This window comes from Boleophthalmus pectinirostris, unplaced genomic scaffold (assembly GCF_026225935.1).
Source record: "Boleophthalmus pectinirostris isolate CB_2022bp ecotype Guang Dong unplaced genomic scaffold, ASM2622593v1 HiC_scaffold_9, whole genome shotgun sequence".
In the NCBI taxonomy this organism is placed as follows: domain Eukaryota; kingdom Metazoa; phylum Chordata; class Actinopteri; order Gobiiformes; family Gobiidae; genus Boleophthalmus; species Boleophthalmus pectinirostris.
Genome location: NW_026571541.1, coordinates 6182636 through 6208924, shown reverse-complemented (window position 1 = coordinate 6208924; position 26289 = coordinate 6182636). Strand labels below are relative to the sequence as shown.

The window sequence follows — 26289 nt, the reverse complement described above, 5'->3', positions numbered from 1 at the left end:
CTGATTTTCACAAATGAGGTGTCGTTGGAATCTTTGGGCCAAGATGAGTAACCTACTCTTGCCTATTCTTCTGCCGCTGCAAGGCCTACGTATTGCTGCTTTCAACTATATTTTTTATTCATATTTAATGTCTATTTTTCCCCATTGTTCTTGTACATGCACATCTGTTTATTTGGGTTGTGGTGGATTGGAAACTTGTCTTATTATTCAGGTAGCCTACTAGATAACCAGAACTGAAAGTTTTTTTTGTTTTTTTTTGCTAGTACAATTAAATTTTTGTTTACATCCATTACATATGACTACTTATTATTTTTCTTATGATTACTGTTTAAAAGTTATATTAAGAGAAAATCAAATTGCTCTGAGGCCTCTGTCATTAGTGGCACAGAGGGCAAATTGGTTTGGGGCCCCTCCAGTTTTGGGCCTCTGATTCATACAGCATTTACAAAAGTTCAGTACATCATTGTTTCTTAAAGTGTGGTACTAAAATTGACTCATGTGAGCTTTACGTCATGTCAGAAAGCTGTTACCTCCTCACAAATATACACAGAGTTGTTTTGTTTCATTCCCAAAGGTTTGAGTAATCCTTTATTATTAGTTTTTCTACATCTCCAAAGCTCAAAATGCTCTGTTCCACCTTGTGATGTTGTGTAGCCTTAGTTTTCAAGTCAACTGTTACTTTTGCCCTTTAGTTCACTAGAGATTGGAAATTTCAAAGCTGAAATGAACCAAATTATTCTAATGGAGTTAAAAACACAGTGGAGCACTTCCTGTATTACCACGTGACATCACAAGTTGGAGTGTTTTGTGTTGACAGAAGATCCGAGCCTAAATCTGCAGGGTTTGTGTTAAAAATGTGTGAATGAAACAAAACACAACTCTGTGTCTGTTTGTGATGAGGAAAAAACATTTTAACACCGATCAGAAAACAAAGGACCAAAACGGGGACCACAGAGTTACATTTAATTTTCAAACAGCACTTAACAAGACAAGGCACATCATTTTTTCATTCGTTCCACAGACATGCAGTACATTTAAGAAAACTGTGCTCCACTTTTGATATTCCTTAATTTGCTAAAAGTCCGAGAATCCATGAGTTCAGAAGGAGAAGCAGACAGAAACAAGACAAAATGACATGTACAGACCTTGAATGTAAAATATTAATACATGATATGTTTCTAAAACGTGCAAAAATGATTCACAAGGGTTGTCAGACAGCCCATTGTTCTTTATCAGCTCCATTTGAACTACATTGTGTACAGCTAGTGGCATTGTGGCATTTTCTGTATGCATTGGTTTAGTTTGCTTACTGGAAGTTAATTCATTAGTAACTAACAGGAAATTAGGCCTGTTTGAGTAAATAAAGGCACAAATATTAATTTCAAATGGCAGATTCAATACTTGTTTTTAGCGAGCTTCTTATTTCTGCAGCTTGATACCTGGAAAAGGGAGTGTACAGCGCCCTCTTGTGAATATTACAGTCGTTTACTCTCATGCACAGGCCTCATTTACAAGCCAGTTTGACACCTCTTGACAACTGTCTCCAGAAATCAGATCATGATCACATTACTGGAGTACGTTTATCCGCACAGATCTGAACAGCATTTACAAGTTTCATTTCAAAAGCCAAAATATCAATGCTTACAGCTATTTCCAAAAACATTCATATCAATCTGAGCATATTTAAAAGTGTTTTTGTGTTTTGGAAGGACATTACAGTGCCCTTTGTCATTTTTCCGGAGGAGGGTCCGCCACCTGCTTGTTTCTATGGAAATATTGTTGCTCAGCCCGAAATGTTCTACAGTTCAGCGGTCCCCAACCTTTTGCGCTACAGACCGGTTTTATGTCCAACAATACTTTGCGGACTGGTTTTAGTTCAGGTTTTAGTCCAGGTTAAATACTGATTTTAGTCCTGGTTTTAGACCTGGTTTAGAGACGTGGCGCATGGGTGTATGGAAGCGAGGGTTCGCACTTTCATGGCCTGGTACCGGTCCCTGGCCCGGGGATTGGGGACGTCTGCTATAGTTACTCTCTCTTGCATTTACTTAGTTACGGATATTTGCATTTCCTTAAAAAACTTGTTTTTTTCACAAATGACCTTTTCGCTCGGTCTGGTGTTGTCACGTTTTTGTTTTCATGAACCATACCGCGGAATATTTTAGGTAATGCAATAACATCTACATTGAGTTAAACAGGTGGCAGACTCTCCATTAGAAAAGTTACATATTGCACTTTAAGCACCATGACTCATTCCACAGCCCAAACCCAGTAACCGCGACTTCTAGATTTCCTTGAATTAATCACATCATATATTTTTGCATAGTTTCTTTGATGGTAGTTTTAGTTTGTCCCTTGTGTCTCAAAAGTGCTGGAAGATGCCTCTTACAGCTGCTTATTCACTATTTGTTCATATTAAAGACATCATAAAAAACATAGACCTACAGTTAAATATTGCTTTTAATGGAGCTGCACAGTGACCACCTGCTCTGGTTCAAGAAGTCAAAAACCCATTCATTTTCCCATAGATTTCAAATATTAAGACTTCAAAGACATCGCGGAGATTAAGCAGCTATGTGGTAAACTAATATCCAGAATACTTTTGTTTTAAGTTAAAAGATTCTGCAAAATAATTTAATAACTGCGCAGTTTATAACATTTCAGAAACAGATTTTAAATAGGTCTTATGGTCATTAGTTACCACGTCACTGATTAGACCTGAGCAAGCTTTCACACTTTATTATTATTACTTTTTTTTTTCAGAAAGTCAACAGAAAAATGAACGAAATATTTAGATCTGGAACCGGAAAGTGGGTGATCCCTGTCGAGCTCCATAAATTACAAAAAAATATTATTGCACAGATTATGGTCTAATACTTCCTATGTGTTACCCGTGTCTCCCTAAACATCCTAAAAACACGCCCTAACCTTATTAAAGGTGCATTGTGTAACTTTTTGGTTGAGGGTCTTTCACCTGCATGTTTCTATGGAGATGTCATTGCTCTGCCTGGAATGTTCCACAGTATGACATTAAACAGCTCTACCTTACACTTTTTCAATTACATTTGGTTTTATAGCTCAAAAATACCTAGAAAAACAGGTGTTCTGACTGTGCGGGGTCGCCTCCCCATAGATCTGACCTGTAACTTGGTCAGGTTTTGTCTCCATGACGACAGAAAGGTTCAATGCCATACTGTGAAACATTCCGGACAAAGTAATAAGATCTCCATGAGGATAAGCATTTGACAGACCCTCCACCAGAAAAGCTACACAATGCACCTTGAACAGTAATTGTTTCGTATCAGTTTAAGTTATTTTGCTTGTGGTTGGTTGCACGCTTCGCACACATGGGACACGTCATCTTTTTCCAACATTTTCAGAGTCTCTCGGATTCCCCTCTCCACGCGCCGGAAGTGAAGTCTTTTCCAGAAAGTCGGCTGCTGCTGTCGGCCCCACTCCAGATCACGCAAGAAAGCCTAAAAATCACACAGAAGAAGACTCATGTTTGGTATGAAAGTCATTTCAATAAAGGTATGTAACTTTTCGGTTGGTGGTCCATCCCTACTTGTTTCTATGAATACAGTCCCTGACAAAAGTCTTGTTGCTTATCCATTTTGTAGAAACAAAAGCTTATAACCTGACTTTAAATTAATCGATTGGTTTTAGAAATGTCTCATATGAAAGCTAAAACCCTCCCAAATTATGCTCAATATACTAAAATTAATTTGCTTCACTGAAGAAAGATTGATCATTTAATGAACACAGAAAGGTCAGATTTTGGCAAGACAAAAGTTTTGTCGCCTTGTCATATGATGCACCCAATCCTAGATTACAGCCTCTCCTGTGATCAGTTACTGATCAATCAATTAGTGGGTGTGTATAAAAAGAACCTCAGCACATCAGGGACTGTATGCCATTGCTTTGACTGGAATGTTCCACAGTATGACATTAAACAGCTCTATCTTATATTTATTCAATTGCAGGTGGTTTTAAAGCTCAAAAATACCTAGAAAAACAGGCACTGTGAGGGTTATGGGGTTGCCTCTCCACAGATCTGACCTGTAACTTGGTCTGGTTTGGTCTCCATGAAAATAGAAAAGTTTAATACCATACTGTGAAACATTCCAGACAAAACAATAATATTTCCATGAAGAAAAGCATCTGACAGACCCTCCACAGAAAAGTTACACAATGCACCTTTAAACATAATACAATTTTAAATGCCTATAATGTATCAGGTAAATATTTCAACAAAAGAATAACTGTACTTATGTCATTATAGGATCATTTAAACAGATTACTTATATTTTACCCTGAGCTGCTGCTTGACCCTCTCTCGGTCCCAGGTCTTTGCATTTTCTCGGATCACGCTGAGGATGGGGTGCCAGTCCTCGGACAGGTCGGACCCCTCTGTGACCGAGGCCAGGACTCGGACTTTACGCCCACTTTTAAGTGCGTCCCCGCGTACGTACAAGGAACGCTTCCCCACATCAGTCAGAGGGTTCAGGTACAAGCTGCGCACACAAGGACACGTGTTAGTACGGCTGGATGAACTAAGATAAAAAGGACAACTGTATGAGTGTATGTCAGGGTTCCTACAGGTTTCTTCAAGCTAAATCCAAGTCTTTCAACCTTTTTAAGACCATTTATATAAAAACTTATAAATACCTATTTCACAGCCTATTTCATAGACCTACTGGCAAAGAAAAACAAAATCCTTGAATTTGTGTTCAAGGAATATGGGGAGTAGAAACTCTTCCTCATAACCCCAGCATGAAATGGGTAAAACCAATATTAAAAACCAACACAACTGTGTTAATCAAACTTTGTGTTCTGCTGAGATTTTCTTCTTCTTCTGCTGAACTTGTTGCTTGTGGTGCTGTGATCTTCAGTGACATGTTCGGAGGATTTTGGCCAAGGGCTCTCAATTATTGGTTCTGCCACTCTTTCTTTAGGCTACGTTATTTAACCACATATTGGTGGTTGACATTTTGAGACCCAGAAATAAAAATTCAAGACTTTTTCAAGTCTTTTAAAAAGGACCTGATTCATAAATTCAATACTTTTAAGACTTTTTAATCCACCCCGGGAACTCTGCTATGCGTGTATACCGAAAAATATCCATACATTCTATACTTATACTCCTCTTTGCCTGCACATAGATTTTCTGCTGTCTTGTATTGTATTCTAATCTGTATGTTAAGAGGGTTAGGGTCAAATTAAGTGTCAAACTTTAGTCTAAACCCCTTTGGTCTGTACAATAACTGAAGTGTTTTGTGAAATCAGTCACTCATTATGTCAACTGACCAAAGAAACTAGGCAAACTAAGCTATTTTATTTGCACTTGTACATATACACTTCTATAATTACACCTTATTTAACACCACTCTCTTGCTATATTTTTTGCTACTCATTTAGAATGTATCACCATTTATATTTTTTGCTTCTTTTGTTGTTATTATAATATATTGTGATATGTGAGCTACTGTGTCCAAGTCATTTCCCTTGTGGATAGATAAAGTTTAGTCGTATGAAGGAAATAATAAATTGCAACAGCACAAAGTTCTCCATTTTACACAATGATTTTAGAAAGTGAAATAGACTAAAAGGGAAATTTGATTCATGACTTTCTACATTAGTCTTGGTACATTAGTCTTGGCTTAGTCTTTGTTAAGCTTTCATTTTGACACAGTCCGAAGGCATGTGCATTTTTTGTTTTATATTAACTGAAGGTATTTAACCAAAAGTATTTTAGAATATTGCAATAATATATTTACTGTAATACAAAACATAATTACAGAAAATTACAACATTTCTCACATCGTACAGTTTTCAGATCATGTTAAAATGTTTCTGTGTCTGCTAATGTGTGCATGGTAAGTGGTAGTAAGAAAAAAAAATACAAAATGGATTTAAACAGCACATTTAGGAGTTTGATTTTAACTAAAAGATAACTAATTTAGTTAACAGAGCTTCAGACAGAGCAGTGCCCTACAGTTAGCATCACACTCACTGCAGTGTATTGATGGTAGGGTGCTCTCGGCAGGTGTCCACGAGGCTGAGTGCCGCGTTGTCCCCTATGTTGTTGTAGGCCACGTTGAGCTCCTCCAGACTGCTGTGTGTGTGCAGGGCCTGAGCAAGCTCCACAGCGCCCCCATCTGCCAGCCCCGTGTGCATCAGGGACAGGTGACGCAGAGACTGGTTTTCAGGCAACGCTTCCAAAAGAGACACAGCACCGGCGTCGAGTATCGGGTTATCACACAGTCTGGAGGAAGACAGGGTTAAGTCAGATCAAAACTCATCATTTTGAGTAACAATTTTACACTAGCCTCAGCAGCTATTTGTCATTATGAATTATTAAATATTAAACATTCAAATGAAAATCAGTAAGTGATTAAAAAAAGAAAAAAATTCACGTGTAATTACAAATGTTTCACTAGACTATGATCAAAATGGCTAGTTCAAAATGAAATATTATGGAAATGAACCAATATTATTACTGCAATAGTATTACATATATGTTCATATTTATGTTGTCACTTTTAACTGGGTCAAATAACAGAAGACACATTTTCCTACAGGGACAATAAAATAAACTTTAAAGTAATTAGCCTGCTGTATTTTCATACTATGTTACTGCTGATTGGTAAAGTGCTACTGACCAAATCTCCTCCTCCTCCTCCTCCTCCTTTGTAACCGTTACCATAACCTAATGTACATATTCCCCTGAAATCTTAAAAGTGTGCTCCTTACTCCAGAGTCTTAATGCAGCTCTTGGGGTCTCTCAGCAGGTCCCTCAGCAGCAGACACGACTCAGGGCCCAGGCTGTTAAACTGCAGGCTTCAAACACAACACACATCACATCATGCACTGTTATTAAAGGTTAGTGAGGCACAAAATACACACAGCTTAAGTAATGCAAAAGTCTTATTATTATTTAGAGTAGTACAGTTTAAAAAGTCAAGACGCACAAGGGATTCTGTACTGTAATGTTCTATAAACAATGAAAAACTGACAATGGATGTAGATTTTGTTTTTAACTATCTGGCTGTAATGCCCCAAGTATCCATCAGGGCTTTACTTTACTTTACCTTTTGACAGTTAATGGTGGAACTTCAATATTGATTTTGCTTTTTAATTAGATGAGCACCAGAAGCGGGCCTATTAGTCGCAAGGAGAGAACTTTTTTTTGTTTGTTTTTCCACTCAAACTTGAGTGATAAAACACTGGCGTAGCCAAACCAAATCTGGTAACAAGATGCATCATGGCAATAGGAATGTCATGCAGTTTAACTGGTTTCGGGTTCTCTTTTATTTTGTCTCCTCATGGAGAAATGCCAACATTAATTTAATGAATGAATGAATGAAATGAATCTAAAGTGCAGTTGTAAAACTGCCTACTTTGTTTTACAATTCATAATAAGACCATCTTTTAGTTCCTCACTTCAAACCACACACTGCAGCAGGAGCAGTATTAGTATTAGTAACAGCAGTAACTCTTACTTGAGGTGGTGCGTGTGTCTGAAGGCAGGTAACAGAATCCTTAACATGTCAGGAGTCAGCAAACAGGAAGACAGGTCCAACACCTCCAGATGGTAACTGCAATAAACAGAAGTCAAGAGTAATGACCGTCATTATGAACATGCATGAAATCACTGCACAAAACCCAAGAGCACAGAACAGGTTTAGACACATTCAGTGCAGCACATGTGCAGAGGCACTTTAGGGATTAGCCAAAGAAATTTGTGTAGAGGTAAAGTGCAAGAGGGCTGAGTGAACACAGTATGACTTTATTTAAGGCTGGGAAATATGGCAAAACTAATTCATCACATTTTTGTTCATTATTTATTTATTATTTTTTTGTTTTCTTATAAAAAATCTATACATTAATTCAATCATGATTTCATCAACATAAACAAGACATATTTTTAAATTTAAAATAGCTATTATTAAATACTATATAACCGTAAATTATATTCAAGTAAAGGTGTCCAAATACGGACATAAAGAATAGGATGTTGTGGAATTATATTTTACTGGGTCCATATAACAGTATCCTCTTGCCTATGCTATAATGTTGTTTCCTCGTCACAAAACATACATGGAGTTTTGTGTTGTTTCAGTCACACAGATCCTGCAAATTTTGTTCTTCTCAACCAGAAAACACTTTGTCCCACCTTGTGATGCCATGTGGTAATACAGGAAGTGCCCTGTGTTTACAAACTCCACACAGCTTCTAGAATCATTTGGATAATTTCAACCCTGGAATCACCGATCTCTGCTGAACTAAAAGTAAAAAGTGGCTGTTAACTTCAACACTGTCACTTCATGATATCACAATGTGGGACAGAGCATTTTGAGCTTTGGAGATGGAGCTTTTGGAGACTAATAATAGTTGTTCAAACATATGTGAATGAAAGAGAAGATAACAATATTCCAATATGTCTTAAAGCTCATAAGACTCAATTTTGGTTAATGTACAAACTAACTACTTTAGTATTTCATACTATTATTTGTACATTACATCACATTCTGTTGAATATGATTCACTCAAAAAAGTTTTTTTTTTAATACTAGCACTACACCTACATCTACTACTCATTGTTCTAGCAAATTTCCATCTGCAGTCCCTGAGTTACAGAAATTATACAATGTAATTATAGTCAACAATAAGAACCACACTGTGTCTGTCTGTGTCTGAGAGTGGACAGACACAGACACACACACAGACACACACCACATTAAAGCAAAGCAATCGATATTGACAAATCACACATTTCATCTTATAAAATACATATTAAAATAGCATTTTCTACATTTCACTATTACTTCAGTCCATAGCTCACAAAAATACAATCAATTGAGCCTCTTGATCATATTCATTCAGAAGCCAAGGACTTACAACATGAAAGGTCACACAAAACTACAGCTACAAAAACTTGTCTGTCCAGTTCAGGACAGTAATGTTGTTATTATTTTACAAATACAAAGGACACATGGGCAGTCCAGTCCCAACTCCAAGTAATAAACCAGTGAATCAGAGGCTTTTGCTGCTGACACTGTTTTCATTGCATATGCTATGTCATGTTGTCAGTGAGTTAGAAGGTAGTATCACGCTACGGAATGTGAAAATATAACAAGGATGGGTCAAGCATTCTGTTTAGAAAAAGGGATAATAGTAAGACCACATGATAATATCAAAGAAACTTATTTTGTGTTGGAAGTTACATTCTATTGTCTAAAATTTTTTTACTATTGTGGTATTGAAACTTGTAAAATATCGAGCCTTATTATCAAATTTAATTTCATTTTGGAATCGCAGGGTCCCTCATGATTCAATACAATACTCGATACATGGCTCATGATACTATATTATCATGATATGGCGATACATGCAATAACTGATAAATGGCACGATACTCTGTGATAGATTGCCGTTTTTTAAGAACCAAATACATATTAACAACAATATTTCTTTGTTAAACCACCTCTTGTCCAAAGTTCATATGAAATACCTCTATTTTAATCAACACAACAGTTAATAAGTGTATTGCCTTCCTACCATTAAGCAACAAAATTGTAGTGCGGTCACACAAAAAAAATTACTAAAAGAAACCAAAAAAAGTATTCTTGGTGATGTATCGGAACAGCCAACCACAATAACAATACTGTATCACAATATATTGACACTTTTGTAGTCCATTACCTGGGCGGTGCGCAGGACAGCACAGAGCTGAGCACATAGCACTTGAGTGAGGTCATCCTGATGTTGCTGAGGCGGATGGAGCGGATGGTGGAGAGCACCTCTGCTGTGAGTCTGGGGTTCTGGAACTCGTACAAGAGGAACAGCAGGTCCATCAACTCCTCAGGGGGCTGTGGTTTATTCAGCTCTGAGAAACAACACACAGGCACATGGAATATGGATATTATAACAAATAATAAAAAAAAAACAAATCAATAAAAAAGCTTTCTAATTTGGCAAAACAAGGACCTATCCCACTTCTCATGTGCTCAAATCTCTTCTTTTTTTACTGCACCTCACCTCACATACACTTCACACTGTCATTTAAGGTAAGGCTTTTTGGACACTCAAATAAATGGAAGACTTAAACACCAATCTGAACAACTCATTAACAAACATAACTATGTTCCACCACCTCTTCCTCTTCCCACTTGTATTTATATAGATGTGTATATGGACCATTATTATTTCAATAGTACTATGTAGTTCCTAATATACAATTATCATTGAAGTTCATCCCTCCAGTATACTGTTGAAACAATTATACGGATTACTATACATAAATTTGTCATTTACATTCACTGACACAGAAACCCCACACTCTATACAGTATACACACTCTATAGCACATATGCACATGTACACATACACGTCGTCTGTGGCGTTGTATGCATCGTATTGTACTGTATAGTATTGTACTGTATAGTATTGTACTGTATTGTACTGTGTTATATCCTTTCCTTTCTAATGTCTTTATGCTTGTTGTATGTTGCAAATTAAAAAATAAAAAATATATTTCTATTAATTTATATATATATTTTAAAATAAATCAAAATTTTTGTGCAAACTGCTTAATTCAAGAAATCATATTTTGTATTTGCAAAAAAACCAAAACATAACATAACAAAAAACTAAGTAATCAATGAACAATAAATAAAATAAAATATGTAAAAAAATGTCTTCAAGCCCACTGGCCACAGGATACAGACAGAGAGCACCTGGTCTAGAAGTACTACCTCCGTTTTAAGGTACCGGTAATAGATTGTAGCATAGTATGTATTAAAGGGACCGCGTGTAGTAGGACAACCAAACAGTACACTTAAAAGGTGCATTGTGTCACTTTTCTAGTGGAGGGTCTGTCACCTGATTGCTTCTATGGATATGTCAGCACTCTGCCTGGAATGTTCCACAGTATGACATTAAACAGCTCTACTTTACATTTATTTCAATTACAAGTGGTTTTATAGTTCAAAAATACCTGTACCAATATCAGTAGAACCAGTGAGCAGGATTTAGTCTCCATGAAGATAGAGAGGTTTAATACCATACTGTGAAACATTTTTGACAAAGCAATAACATCTCAATGGAGAAAAAACATTTGACAGACCTTCCACTAGAAAAGTTACACAATGCACCTTTAACATCATAAAAAACAGAACATCCTCACCTCTGACTAGATATTTGCGCAGAGCCTTGGTGATCTGTGCCACTGTGTCGTTGTGGATGGTGCAGCCCAGTTGTTGAAGCAGGACTCTGTTTCCGTAGTTTAACAAACCACCCATAAAGATTGGGTAGAGCTCAAACGGGTGCTCATCGTTTTTCAGGGGCTGGTGGGGACCGTGCACCCCCAGAAGGTTCTGCTCCACCTGGTCCAGGACATCTTCATTATAACTGTCCTCTGTGCGAAACATCTCTGTGGCCAGAGTGCGACCGATGCGACCCTTGTTTTGAACACTGAACTTTTCAAAGAGTTTGGGGAAGAGTTTGAGGAGGTTGAAGATGGTGAAAATGCGCAGAGGGATGAACTTTGAGACGATGGCGAGGAGAGCGTTCATGTCCTCACTGGCCTGACCGATGGCTTTGGACACCTGCCTGTTAGAAAAGACTCCGTATAAGTATTGTTTTTTGAGACATAATTTACATAAGCAGAGTTAGGTAGCTGAAGCAGTTAGTTCAGTAACATTTTAAAGAAATTGTACTTTTCAAAGGACTTTTCTAGCAGCGTACTTTTACTCCTGTTTCAGTAATATTTTTATTGAAGTAACAGTACTGTACTCTTACTTAAAAGGTGCTGTGTAACTTGATATATGAGTAACTTGAGATGTGCCTAGGATAGGGTGACCAGATTTTCAAAATTTAAAAAAACTGGGACGTTCCCGGTTTAGAGAGGTTGGTAATAATAAAATTGTGAAACGAGTGTGTAGTTAAGGAGAATTGTTCTGCACTTGACCCATTCCTGAATAACGTGAGTCAGTGTAGTCACATTTTCTTTGTGTTTTGGTCAGTCTTAAGCAGCTTTTCTGTATTTTACCTAGACGAATGACAATTTATGCTTCTCTTTACTATTGGCAGGCATCAAATTGGTCAAAAGTAATGACACCAGGGAGATTTCTTGTATAAAACTGGGGCAAATCACAGTTGGATCAGTGGTTTTGTATAAATCTGCTGGGACAGGGGACACAGGGCTCAAAACAGGGACTGTCCTGGGTAAATAGGGACATCTGCGTCTAGTGCACAAAGTTGAAAATGATACATTTCTAATGGCAATAAGAATTTAATTAGTTAAACTGTAGTTATTAGTATAGTACATATAATTCAGAAATCCTTCAGTGAGCTACTTGAAAGGATGTGGAGAGCTACTGGTAACTCCCGAGCTACAGGCTGGAGACCTTTGCTCCACAGTATTCCCATAAACTTAAAAATCTCCATGGAGTCTTGCAAGCCAATTTACACCTTACACTTGTGGAGAAGCGACCCTACTCACAGTGAGAATTACCAGTAATGCTTTGTAAGATATTTTTGAGCCATAAATAACACTTCGAGTTGAATAAATGCAGGACAGATTAGATTAATGCCATACTGTGGACCATTTAAATCAAAGCATTAATATCTCCATAGAGACAAACATTTATTTGCCCCCACCTCCTTTTGTAACATCATTAAAGCAATAATGTGCTTCTATAAAAGTCTCTATAAAAGTTACTAGCTCTCTGCGTCTCAAAGCGAAACTTTTATTAAAATCATAAAATATGAAATAAAAAGCCTATTAAACTTCTAATTAATAAAATTCAAGACTACCAAATTGATTTTATATGTATATATGTATACTTCAGTTTGTACTGTAGAGTTGTTTTAATATTTATTATGCCTCAAAAATTAGCGTTAGCATCAAGACACAAATCTCTACTTTTCTAAACACAGAAATGTCCTTTGGTGAAGTATTTATTTTATGTGTGCACATTCACCTGCAGCTCACTGTTCACTGTCTGATCTTTAAATCTTTATTAATTTTAGTATGACTCAGTAAAAGTCCCATAGACTTTTTGGACCAGAAGTAGTGACGCTAAAGGACACTGAGCGGATTGACAAACTGATCCGTAAAGCTGGTCACGTGATCGGCTGTGAGCTGGAGACATTTGTCACAGTGAGGGACACGAGGAGACTGGACAAACCACTCTCCATCATGAACATTCCTGCTCATCCACTGCACCAGATTATATAGAGGGACAGATAATACTCCCTACAACTGTACAACAACTCACCCACTGCATCAGACTATAGAGGGACAGATAATACTCCCTACAACTGTACAACAACTCACCCACTGCACCAGACTATAGAGGGACAGAGGAGCTCATTCTCCAACAGGCTCCTACAGCTCCACTCAAACATACAGGACTATATTCATACTATAAAACTCCCTATAACTGTACAACAATTCAGCCTTATGTAAGAGATAATACTCCCTACAACTGTACAACAACTCACCCTTATGTAACAGATAATACTCCCTACAACTGTACAACAACTCACCCTTATGGCACAGATAACCAAATGTCTTGTCAATTATTAGATAATCTTCACCTTGATTTTCCTAACAACCTCTTATCTTATAGCTGAGATATTTTTATAACTTGTTACTGGTTGATGATGTTTGGAAACATGCGGATGATGACTTCCAGTGTAGTTACCGACACTGGGCATGTGATAAAACTATAAAACCCTGTATTCAGCTGCGGCGTCTTTACAACCTGCCAAAGCTTTCCACAGGGGACGAGACTCTAATCCATGTCACTTACAGGCAGCTGGTTGGAACTGTTGATCTGAAGAAAGTAACAGAACTCTACAATGACAACTTTAAAAAAAAAAAAGTTAGACAAATTATAATACACAGATTATCGTATTTTTTGGACTATAAATCACACTGTTTTTCATGGTTTGGGTGTTTCCTGCGACTTATACTCCAGTGTGACTTATATATTAAAATGTATATTAGCACTGACAGCTGCAAGAGGGCTCTCTAGGCTTGTGTGTCAGTATCTGCTGCTCCTATTACTCCTGTACATGCACCTGTACCACTGTCACTTCAGTTTACTGCGCATGTCTCCTGCAGAAAGAGCCTCTGTCCTGTCTGTATCATGTCAGTTGATCACACCATTACTTCTGTACCACTGAAAATTTAAACATTAAACAAAGACAACTGAAACCATCCTGTCAGGATTCAGAAAGGCCGGAATAATTCTAACTGGAACTGATGCTGAGTTTGACGACAGCTACACAGAAGAGGAAGTGACGCTCCGTTTACCTCCGGAGGTCACACAGTTGCTCAGAAGTGACACAGAGGATGAAGAATTGAATGGATTTAGTGATTTGGAGTGAGATGGAGAGTTTGGTAAACTTGTTCTGTTCTGTTGTTTATGTTATAGTTTATCTAAAGAACTGTTCATATTGTTCTCTCTTCTATTGTTATTACTAGAACTTGACTTTCAAGATAAAATGTCGATTCCCGTTCTCTGATTTTATAAAATAACTTTCCACCAAAAAGTGCAACTTATTTGTTTTCTTTGGGCTGGTGTGACTTATACTCTGGAGTCCAAAAAATACCGTAATAGGCAATTTACAAAGGAAAAAAGGATGAAGAAAACTGGGTCATTTTCTACAAGTATCGCCAACAGAGCCCAAAGGAAGTTGTCCGCATGTTTCCAAATGTTTTCCAATTTCTTTTGTTGCGTAAGGCCATTTTTGCCACTTATTTTGAATTTATTATTACCATTTGTATTTTGTCTCTTTATTGTTGTTTAATATATTGTGATATGTAAGGTACTGCATCTAAGAAATTCCCTTGGCTGTTGGGCTATTACTTACTTGGTGAGTATCTCCAGCGCAGACTTGTTTTCTCCCATAACCACGTACAGAGCAGCGAGGTACTCCTGCATGGCTGGAGCTGCAAACACGTATCTCTGCTCCTCGTGTTCACTCAGTTCTGAAGAAAAAGGCTTGTTCTTCTCAACACTCGGAGCCAAGAAAAAATCCAAAACATCCGTCCTAAACATGGCCAACTGTCGCAGCTCCTCATCCGTCTTGGTTTTCCCTCCGATCCACTGCTCCAACTCCTTTTCTGAAAATGACATGCGTTTGTTCGTGACCCCGTCGAAGGCCAGTTTCCCAACGGTCCGGACGACGTACAGCATTAGAGAGTTCTGTGGTTCTTGGATCGGCATACCCGCTCCCGTGCCCATTCCCAAAACTTCCCCTCCGAAGTTTAACCTCAAGAAGCTGGTGTATATTCCGGTTAGAGTTCGTATGGGCGTGTTGGCGTTGGTGAAATGAAGGAAATGTAACGTAGCACAGGTAAGCCAGCAGTAGGATGGTAAGAAACAGGCGGTGGCTAACTGGCTTTCCCTTTGGAGGTTGAGGTAGAGCAGTTCCACGAGAGCCTGGGCCCCTTCTTTGACAGCAATGTCTTCGGTTTGCTGGAGAAGGCGTTTGGCAAAGTAGGTGCGCTGGCGGTCGGGGTCGATGAAGCCGCAGATCTGGGCGTGACGGCTGATGTATTTCAGAGGAACGCGGTCCAGAGCAGACAGCCTCGTGGTGACCAAAACACTGGCCTAGGAGGAGGAGGACAGGAGGACATGTGATTGACCGATTTAGTAGAGATCAATAAATAAACTTGAGTAATAGATGAAAAATCCAGGTTTCATACTCCAATAATCCATTTAAATAAAAGAATATGTGGTTAGCGTAAGTGGTTACTTTTATAAACAATACAGACAGAGCTGGAACTTTAATTACAAGGTATCCCTAGGTTTGACTACCCCAAATGTAAGACTTTTTTAAGACCACTTTAAGACCACTTAAATGGAAATTAAGACCAACATTGCACCAATTATGTGGGCAAAAAACCCCAGATCCAATTCTAATAAAGACCAACCAACTACGATATCTAGAATGTAAGAGCCACTGTGGATTAAACCTACACTTCCCCATGTTCCTTTGTGACCTTAAGACTTGGACAATATAATTTAAGATTTTTTAAGGCCTTAATTTAGGAACTTTAGGACTTTTAAGACCCCATGACTACCCTGAATTAAAGGGCCCATATTACACTGTTTTCTGAACTATGTTATAATTTTTCCTCATCAAAAACATCCCTGGAGTTGTGTTTTGTTTCATTCACACATGTTTAATGCACAAATCCTGCATATTTAGGATGAGTTCTTCTCACAAACTGAAAACACTGAGCTTTGGAGATGGACAAAGACTAATAATAAAGGATTACTCAAACAAGTGAAAATGAAACAAAACATAACTCCACATATGTTTTTGAGGAGATAACAACATTCTAACATGGTTAAAAGTTCATTTTGTGTGATATTTAAAGGTGCACTGTGTAACTTTTTGGTTGGAGGTCAGTCACCAGCTTGTTTCTGTGGAGATGTCGTTGCTCTGCCTGGAATGTTCCACAGTATGACATTAAACAGATCTACTTTATATTTATTCAATTACAGGTGATCTTATGGCTCAAAAATACTCAGAAAGAGGCATCCTGACTCTGAATCTCCACAGATCTGACCTTCAACTTGGTCTGGTTTAGGAAGGAAAATAGAAAGGTTCAATGCCATACTGTGAAACATTCTAGACAAAGCAATAACATTTCCATGGAGAAAAGCAGGTGGTAGACCCTCCACTAGAAAAGTTACACAATGCACCTTGTACCTTTAAGCCAAATGTTAAACTGGGTTATTACTTTGGTAAAGTTAGACCCACTGATTGATCTGCCTGATTATAGACTATAGACTAGATTTGTGATTTAGTTTTCAAATCAAGATTCAGTTCACAATGCACATTTTCAGAGAAGACTGAAATATGAACTGCTCAACTAATACAAGAATTGTAATACTTTTGAGAACATGTTTATATTAGTATGGTGTGGGTAGTGTTGTGTTTTAGTTTTAGTTTTTCCTGTGATACAGAAAAGAGGTAGCCACTGTCTGTATGAATGTTCATGTATGTATAAAAAATAATTTTGTTGTTTTCAAAAGACATGCCATTACAAAAATGATTGCTGAGTTTACGATTTAGTAATTGCATTTTCGATTTCATTGTGATATATTGTGCAGCTCTATCTATAATCATCACACAAAAAGAGTGAACAGATGAGAAAGAAAATCATGCACAGGGCAGAAAAAACTAAAATGCACAATCTATCAAATCAACAAGATCTTTAAATAGTATTTAATTAAAGCAGATTCTCTTCTGTATGATGATTCATTGTCACCTCTGGCAGCAGGTATTTACGGAGCAGGTTGACCACCACGACTCCAGGGGGCAGTGCTTCGTTTGGGTCGCTGCAGAGCTCTGTGGATCCGATTCTAAAGTCCAGGTTCATCTTCTCCAGACCGTTGAACAGAAACAGGACATCCCGAGCCTGGCCCACCTCTCCGCTCAGCAGGGGGTGTCTGCGCAGGTGCAGGTACTTACGGCCCACCAGGTCACGCAGAGAAGACACTCTGAAACAGTCAAGGGAAAATACTATGGAAAATATAGTTCACAGTACAAGTCATTTATTAATAATGTTCAAAATAAAAAACATGGCTATTGTAAAAAATGGAAATGGAAATAACACAACATTTTACACAAAGTTTTAAGGTTGTAAAATGTTTAGTGCTGCTCTATAGTTGAAATAGGTTGCATTTAACGTCTGAATGTAGTGCTTTAACATTTGTCTTTGTTTAGTTAAATATATCTACAAACACTAACTGGTCAACAACTACTTCTCTGTTAACACAGTTCAAACTACTTTGTGAATTAAAATCCAATTAAGGTGACATTATAGTACCAGTTTTAACTTGTGTTAAAAAATATATATATATAAAAATTGTACAGACATGCAGAATAATCCGCTCTTACTTGGAGAGCTGGCTGAGGTCCTCACAGGAGAAGGGGATGAGCAGTTTGAATTGTCCCAGCATCCTGCCTTTGCACCAGTCCAGCACCAGCTTTCGGACCACCGTGCTCTTCCCGGTGCCGACTGCCCCGTACAGCAGCACGTTCAGCCCCCTGGACGAGTCCCAGGACGGGCTGGGCTCAAACAGCTGCTCCACAGTTTTGGAGAGGTGCTGGGAGTGGAGGCTGAGGGCGGAGGAGAGTAGACCTGCCCGCTCCTCTGGCTTCCTCTCCAGAATCAGGGGGTCCACGTGCATGGTCTCCGGGCTGAAGTACCCCCCAAACTGCTTCTCCTCCTGGGGCAAGTGACTGAACCACATGAGGAGCCGCTGTTTGTGCACCTCCAGAGGGTCCAAGTCAGCTACAGGATAAGATATAAGTTACTGACAACATTTTAATAAACTGCTTTTATTTGTTTAATCATTGAAGAATATCCTACCAATACAACTATGCATTAATTGTCTGTTACCGGAACAGAGGTCAGTTGCAGGGAATTGGCATTATGACTTACTATTTCTGCATATGAATGATAAGTCTACTTTGACAGATATCAGTTATTGTTATTATTATTATATATTTTTGGAAAAAACACCAAGCTTTCTGTGAAATATATTCATTTCCTTTGAGGAATAAAAAAGTGTAGTTTGTCACCCTCCTATTTTATACCAGAGGTCACATTACACTGAACAAAGGACAGATACAGATCTGGGTGTAGTGGAAAAATGACACTTACAAACATGTGAAATCTGGTTTTCTTCTAGCCTTTTTTGTACATTTATAAGAAATAACTTGGATATTTAACTGTATATATTAAGTTAACCAAAACAGTTAATTATCATATGAAACAAATGGATATTGTTCATATGTTCTTGTTTTGCCATGTTAAGCTTTCAAGCTTACACCCTGACATCAGCTCACGCCCTGACATCCACTAGTCTGGTTTATGGTTTAGTCACATTTAGTCACATACATGTGAATATACAAACCTAGACTCAACCACTAAACATTAAACCAGTTCAAGCTTTTATCTAGTGAAACTACTGAATATATTAGGTAATTTTTTTTAATCTATAGTTTTATTCATTTTTTTCACTGTACACACACAGATATGACGGCCCCATTTCTTCTGGTCTGCAACACACGTCTGTTATGAAAATAATTTTGCCTTGGGAAAAATAAAAAAATTCTAATTGTTATTTCTGAGGAAATACTTGAAATGAAAAGTCCACAGTAACATTCACTTGACTTAAGGTGCTGACTTGAATTCTCTGTACATCTCCATGCTGCAGGGGGCTGTACCTGGGTGGGGGTTGGTGGAGGTGCAGTAGGTCCTGAAGCGTGCTCCACTTGTAGCACAAAAACATATCTCTGCCCAGGGCTTCGTCCTGCAGTGCCCCATCAGCCGAATCAGACTTCTGCACAAAAAACATACACAAACATTCACACATCCACTGTTCTGACCTTTAAAGGCTCTAACCCACTGTAAAGGTAAACCTAATCCCAGAGTCAACAGGCCCCGCTCAGTCTAACCAGGATCTGCTGATGGAGCTGCTAACGTGTAAAAACAAGCTGTAGTTTGTAACACCTCGGGCAGTATGCCCAAAGAACAGAGAAACCAAAAACACTGCAGTAAAAGTAGTCCTCTAATTATTTCTTAATGTCAATAATTTACCAACACATTCAAGTAATGAACGGTTTTCAAATGGCTAGATAATAAAACATATGTGGTTACACTGACACTAATGAGTTTAAATCTGGAACTCTTCTCTCTCATTTAATGTCGCTCTTTTTTATTTTATGATTATTTATGTTTTGATTTGTTTGTATTGTAATTTTAATATATTTCTTATTCTGCAAAGCTCTTTGAATTACTTTGTGTATGAACTCTGGTATGCAAATAAACTTGCCTTGCCTCTTAAAGTTATGTGAATCTTATTATGCTGTTCCCTCGTCATTATCTTAGTCAGCATATTTGGACTTATTCATGCATATTTGAGTAATCTTGAATGCTCAGAAAATTCCAGTCTGCACTTGCACCCATCTCCACCCAATTAAACCAAAAGTCAATAGAACCATTTCTATTAAGATGTTAAGAGTTCTAAATACCAAAAAAATATAATATATCCTATTTAATAAGTGATACAGGTGTGGGTCAAACAGCAAAAAATATGGGTTGAAATAGCCAAAAATTTGGGTGAAATAGTGAAAAATGTGGGTCAAATAGTGAAAAATGTGGGAGAAATAGTCAAAAATCTGTGTGAAATTGCCAGAAATGTGGATGAAATTACGGGTGAAATTGGAGAAACAGTCAAAAATGTGGGAAAAATAGCCAAAAATGGGAAGAAGTAGGAATTTGAAATGATAAAAAATATAATATAATTGCACATTATCAAAATACTGAATAAAATTAAAAAAAATAAAAAAGAAAGAAAAGAAAATTTTACTTCCCATCTGGTTATACGAGGAAGTACAAAGTGATTTTATGTTTTGAAATATTTTATGTTTCCCTAAAATGAAACGTTTTTAACAAAAAAATTGGATGACTTACAAGAAAGCAGTAGTAGTAGGAGTAGGTAGTAGTAGTAGTAGTAGTAGTAGTAGTAGTAGTATAGTTAAAATAATATGTAATATGTATGAAAATTTTAAAACAACAACAAAGCAAACTGAACTTTTAACTTCCCTTTTTTTGAGGTGGCGTGATTTTACACCACAAAAGCACCAGTCAAGTGATTTGTTTATTTGGGAAACCGCAATAATTCACATTGACTTTTTCTCTCTCTTTCCCAGTTAGGCCGTTAAACAAGTCCAAACGGAGTCCCGGTTTGAGCGAGAGCACATTTTTAAAAGCTATTAAGACTGTATCCCCCATTCCACCAAGCCAGTTCTAAACTACCAACCTACTTACGTTTTAGGGACAGTTTGTGAACAATATAGACAATCCTATTTACCTTTTTAACAATAACAACTCTCATTTACATCACTCAAACTGGCTTAAAGCTGCATTGTGTAACTTTTCTGGTGGAGGGTCTGTCAACCACCTTTCACCATGGAGATGTTATTGCTTTGTCTGGAATGAAAATCAAGATGTATGAATGCAATTAGGAAATCGCAAAGGATGCAATTGTTGAAATACTGTAATTTCCCACAAACAAAAATATTTTTCCTCGGCAAAAAAACTGCTAACCCTGCACTTTAGATTTGTACAAACATGCTCTGAAATGTGATTCTTGTATTGGTTTGAGTTCATATTTCAGTCTTTGGGGGTCCGTCACCTGCTTGTTTCTATGGATATGTCATTGCCCTGCCTGGAATGTTGCACAGTATGACATTAAACAACTCTACGTCACATTTATTCAATTACAGATGGTTTCATAACTCATAAATACCTTGAAAACAGTTATTCTGACTGTTAGCGGGGCCGCCTCTCCACAGGTCTGACCTGTAACTTGGTCTGGCTTGGTCTCCATAAAGATAGAAAGGTTTAATATCGCACTGTGAAACATCTCAAATGAAGCAATAACATTTCCATGGAAAAAAATAAATAAAAATTTGCCGAACCCTTCACCAGAAAAGTTGCACAATGCGCCTTTGTTTTATGAGTAGTGTCCAAGTAATTTCCACATATATTCTCTTACTAGAGCCAAAAACAATCAGTCATACCAACGTTAACTGTAAAAAGTCATTCAAATCTACTACATGCTTCACATTTTCTTTCTTTATGTGTGCTCAGGTGTTTTTAAGTAAATATAACCACGTTCAGGCCACATTTAGAGCGACACTGTGAAGTCTTGAAACCAGCAGATGTGCTTCAACAGGTGTCAGACCACATACCCACGTGTTACTGTGGGGGTCAGAGTCAAAGCGCTGAGAGAAAGTGACCACATATTGTAAATGTAACGTTAACAAGTATCAAGTGGGCAATGGCCGATTCAAAGGTTAAGGATAAACTTGAATTGAACTGTGTAATAAAAATTGCCTAACGTGTAAACAAGAGGATGAGGTAATTGGGATTGGGATGTAACAAAAAACAAAATATTGCAATATCATATCGACAAAAGTCTCATAATAATATCCTGGGACATCACAATATATCGGAATTACAAGTTTATTCACTTACATTAATAGTTTTTGTGCGGCAATAGCGAAGGGACAAGACAAAATTTCCACAAGATGAGACGAAATTCGAGATTGGGTCCACAGGAACGAGACGAGATTTTAACATAATTCCAAACATATACATTTCACGGTTCAGTTTCTGGTTTTGGCCTCAGAATTTTGTTATTTATTTAATTTCATACCTTTGTTTCCATTCTAGTACTGCTTTTTGGACCTGTAAGAGACATATCCCCTTTTTTCCCAATCTAAATTTAAACAATCACAAGATAAGTTTTCTCTTATGTGCATGATATACTGGCAGTTTTGTCTTACGAGATTGGATCTTGTACCATCCCAAGCAATAACTAAAAACAAAAGGGAACTACATAGACCATGATCCTTTGCTGTTTCAGTGCAGACTACATGAAGAAATAGCTGCTATAAGGACTTTTAAATCTTAATTCTTTGGATTACGGCAGAACCAAAGGCTTGTCTAGGCATTTTGAAAGGAAAAAGGAGTGCACTCAAAGTTGCCTCCATAAAATATTGCAATATTGTCCCGTGGGATGGGTATCGTAAAAGTATCATACCGAGAATTTGGATATCGTTACATCCCTATTATCAAAATAACACATCTGAGAAAGAGGAGAAGCTCTAGGAATGTCACGATATAGTGATATATTGCTGAAGTAAATAAAGACAATAAATTATAACACTGAAACTAGCCTTATGCCACTGACACAATCACCAAAAAGCAGATTTAATCCACAAAAACTATTCTAAATGTAAAATACTGTTAAAATATCATGAGCTGTAGTATATAAATAGCAGAAGAAAAGATTTTAGTACATAGTTTGCATTTGTAATAAATCATAGAGGTCATTAAATTAACCTTTGGATTTTGGTTTGTGTTTTTTATTATTATTTTATTATATTATAATTACTAATTCTTTCCTCATGGATGTGTGAAGCCTGACCTCCTTGAGTTTGTCAATAATAAATTAATAAACGTTTTTAAAAAAATTACACTTATATTTATAGCCAAAAAGTAACTAAAAATGTTCCCCCAAAGCATATTGTGTTCTGTTATGTGATGTTCTGGCTTGCAAATATTAAGCAATAAGTTGATACAGTAATTACTGTGACACGCCTAATTAGCATAGGTGTTGGTTGTGTTTCTTATTTCAGGATGTACAGTCTCAAGTGGCTGTGAAAGAATTACATAATATAGAATAATAGTAATAATACCAACCTTTGCACTGGACCCATGACGGCGTCTCAATCAAGGAGCGCTCTGTGAAGAAGAAATACAATAAACTTACCATGTTAAACCAAAAAAATGACAGTACCCACCAACATAAAATGGACTGTTTTAGAAAGTCTAGATGCCTGTTTTTAACATATCGAACATTTGTGATTGTGTTCTACCTTATTTTTGCATTCAGAGATTTAGCGTGAAATTACCCTAAAGTGACTCTTGTGAGCATTAAGCCATGTTATAATGCTGTTACTTCATCAAAAACAGACCTGGAGTTGTGTTTTGTTTCATTCATGTTTCAGTAACCCTTTATTATTATGAATTCAATTATGAAACCCTTTATTATTCAGAATTAATTTGTCATTTCAGTATAAAAAATACACAGAAATGAAACATGCACTCATGTCCAGGTCATCAGCAGCACAAATAATAAGAATAAATAGTTTCAAATACTGTATGTCAAATACAGTCTGAAAAAAACAGCCCCAACCCAGCTCCATTTTCTAAAGTGCTTTCCAAGTCAGTGCTATTCTGTATCTGTAAGGTACATTAGTGTCAGGGCTACAAAACAGAATCGATCTGCCAAACAGCATCAGTAAAAAACTATGTCATAAAGGTTGGACATTCCAAGGCTTAAATGATCCAAATGATTCAAGTGACGAGTGTTTTCTGTTTGAGAGAAGAAGAAGAAGCCTAAATATTGCAGGGTTTGTGTGTTAGAAATGTGTGAATGAAACAAAACACAACTCCAGGTCTGTTTGTGATGAGAAAACAACATTATAAGAGACTAAACAGAGATCAGAAAACAGTGCAATATAGGCACTTCAACAACTGTGCACGTTTTCAGCCTGGAACTTACATCCTGTCCATTTATGCAAATACATGGCCAGAGGCAACTATGTCAACAATTTCTTTCTACATATCTTACTCATATATGACGCTAAACTCTCCTTCAATGCAAACAGCTATACTATATTATGCAATGCTATCACTATTTAACTTTTCTTTCAGTTGCATGGTGCTGGAAATATTGATGCAACCAATCTGAAAGCGAAAAGAGATGTATGACACTGCCAAACTTCCTCTGCCAAGTGCAAATGTTCCCCAAATCTTTATGCGGAAAATACTGTTAACGATTTACATTTTGCAAACACAAAACAACAAACCCACTAATAAAATCCCGCAAAAAGTAGACTTTGGACATGCTGTACGCCGCTGACAGTTGTTCTATTTAGGCTGCCATAGAGGAAAAACTGTGTCATTGAAATTACAAGTGTCAAATACCCAAAGCGCGTCCTTCTCCCGATTATGTGAGCGGATTTTGGCGTTAGCTCATTGTTAGTCCTCAGACCGTGGTTTCTGTCGCTGCGTTGTCCATCTGTTGGCTGGAAAAGGCAAAAAGACGCTGACAAATGCGGCTGTTAAATATTACATGGTGAATTCCCACGCTAGGTTCCGCTAGTGGGTACTGTAGAGCGCTTCCGGTTAATGATTTTCACAATAAAATAAGATATAAATATAAAAATATATTATTAAAAAAATAAAATAAATCTAGCTTTATAGAGTTTGTTCAAACAGTGTACTTCAAATGTTTTATTGTACACATAAACTGTACATAAGCATGGGTGTTTACCATATAAACTATTCAACATTTAAGGTTACGGTGACCCAGGTTTTCAAAATAAATAAAAAAACTGGTACGTCAAGTGATTTGGGATGGTTGCTAATAATAAAATTGTTTAAGGAAATTTGTTCTGCATTCTGCACAAATATGACTCAGTATAGTCCTAAATGCTAAATTAAAATGGCAATTTATGAGTCTCTTTACTGTTGGCAGGGACCAGATTGGTCAAAAATAGGGACACCTGTGGCGTTTCTTGCATAAAACTGGGACAAATCACTGGTTTTAGATAAATCTGCTGGGACAGGGGACACAGGGCTCAAAACTAGGACTGTCCCGGGTAAATAGGTACGTCTAGTCACCCTATTTGAGCTACATACAGCCTAAAGCTAAACAAAACAGGCTTATTTATACAGCAAGGTGTTTTAGTTTTTGTTTTTGTTGTTGTTATATTTTATTAAGAAAATGTTGAGGGAAAAAAAAAGCTTAGTTTTATTTTACAATTTATAGTAGACATAAGGTGGCTGAAACTGCATGTAATATGAGTATTTTACAGGACTTTTTATTTTTAATAATATGTCCTTAATTTTGTACTTGAAAAAAAGTTTAATTGTAGAAATTTATAATATTATGATATAAAAATGTTCGTCAACGTTTTTGATAGAACAGTGAAAACAATGCTGAAATCCCTTAATTGACAAACAGGGCCATCTGCTGGTGGTTTGGTAGACCTACACTTGGCCGTCATAGGTTTAATTGTATGATCACTATATTATTACTTGGTTCTAAGCGTGACTTGAGTGCAGACAACAAATCCAACTATAAAATATTCACTAAACTCTTTTTTTTTTTTTATTGCAGATTTCCAGATACAAACAAAAGAGGCACCTTATAAAAGTAAACAGTTCACATGAAAATAAAATGAATGCATAAAAAACACAACAGTGAAAAACATATTCACATATAAAAGGGGAAATTTCAAAGGTCTAATTTAAATGGCTACAGTTAAATCATTCAAAAAGGACTTACGAAAACCAGCCTCTTTTCTCTCAGTTAGGCCCTATGAGCGAGTAAAAAGTTTCAGGTCATTCTTCAAGTGTGTTATGTTTGGTTTAATCTAAAAAAAAAAAAAAAAAAAAAAAAAAAAAAAAAAAAAAAAAAAACAATAAAAAAAAAACGACATTTGTGAATGAAATACCCAAAATCAATAAATTGTTAATACCAAATTCCATTCTTTTATCATATATTAATAATTTTTTATTTATTTTTTTTTTTTATGGTTAGAGGGGCAAACTGAACTCCCCTGGACTAAAGCCACGACTGAAAATCAACCCAAAAATTTTGCACAAAC

At 37.0% G+C, this 26289-nt stretch overlaps 1 protein-coding gene across 1 annotated transcript; it reads right to left on the bottom strand.

Moving 5' to 3' along the window:
• Positions 1-942: 942 nt before the first annotated feature.
• On the bottom strand, positions 943-24770 carry nlrx1 (NLR family member X1). Its single transcript, XM_020927775.2, has 13 exons — positions 24602-24770; positions 23312-23353; positions 19264-19379; positions 17929-18325; positions 17297-17528; positions 14884-15626; positions 11186-11610; positions 9703-9886; positions 7500-7595; positions 6751-6837; positions 6011-6262; positions 4310-4511; positions 943-3473 (listed from the first exon to the last, which is right to left on the bottom strand). The coding sequence occupies exons 2-13, from the start codon at positions 23326-23328 to the stop codon at positions 3309-3311; spliced, it is 2916 nt and encodes a 971-aa protein (XP_020783434.2). The 5' UTR covers positions 23329-23353; positions 24602-24770; the 3' UTR covers positions 943-3308.
• Between the last annotated feature and the right edge of the window lie 1519 nt (positions 24771-26289).

What these genes read in the sequence shown, in the direction of transcription:
- nlrx1 (XM_020927775.2), bottom strand. An exon ending in CTGTCCTGCGCACCGCCCAG is followed by an intron (nt 7,596 to 9,702) that starts GTAATGGACTAC and finishes TGTTTATTGCAG; the next exon opens with TTACCATCTGGAGGTGTTGG. An exon ending in CCTACCATCAATACACTGCA is followed by an intron (nt 4,512 to 6,010) that starts GTGAGTGTGATG and finishes TTGTGTGCGCAG; the next exon opens with CTTGTACCTGAACCCTCTGA.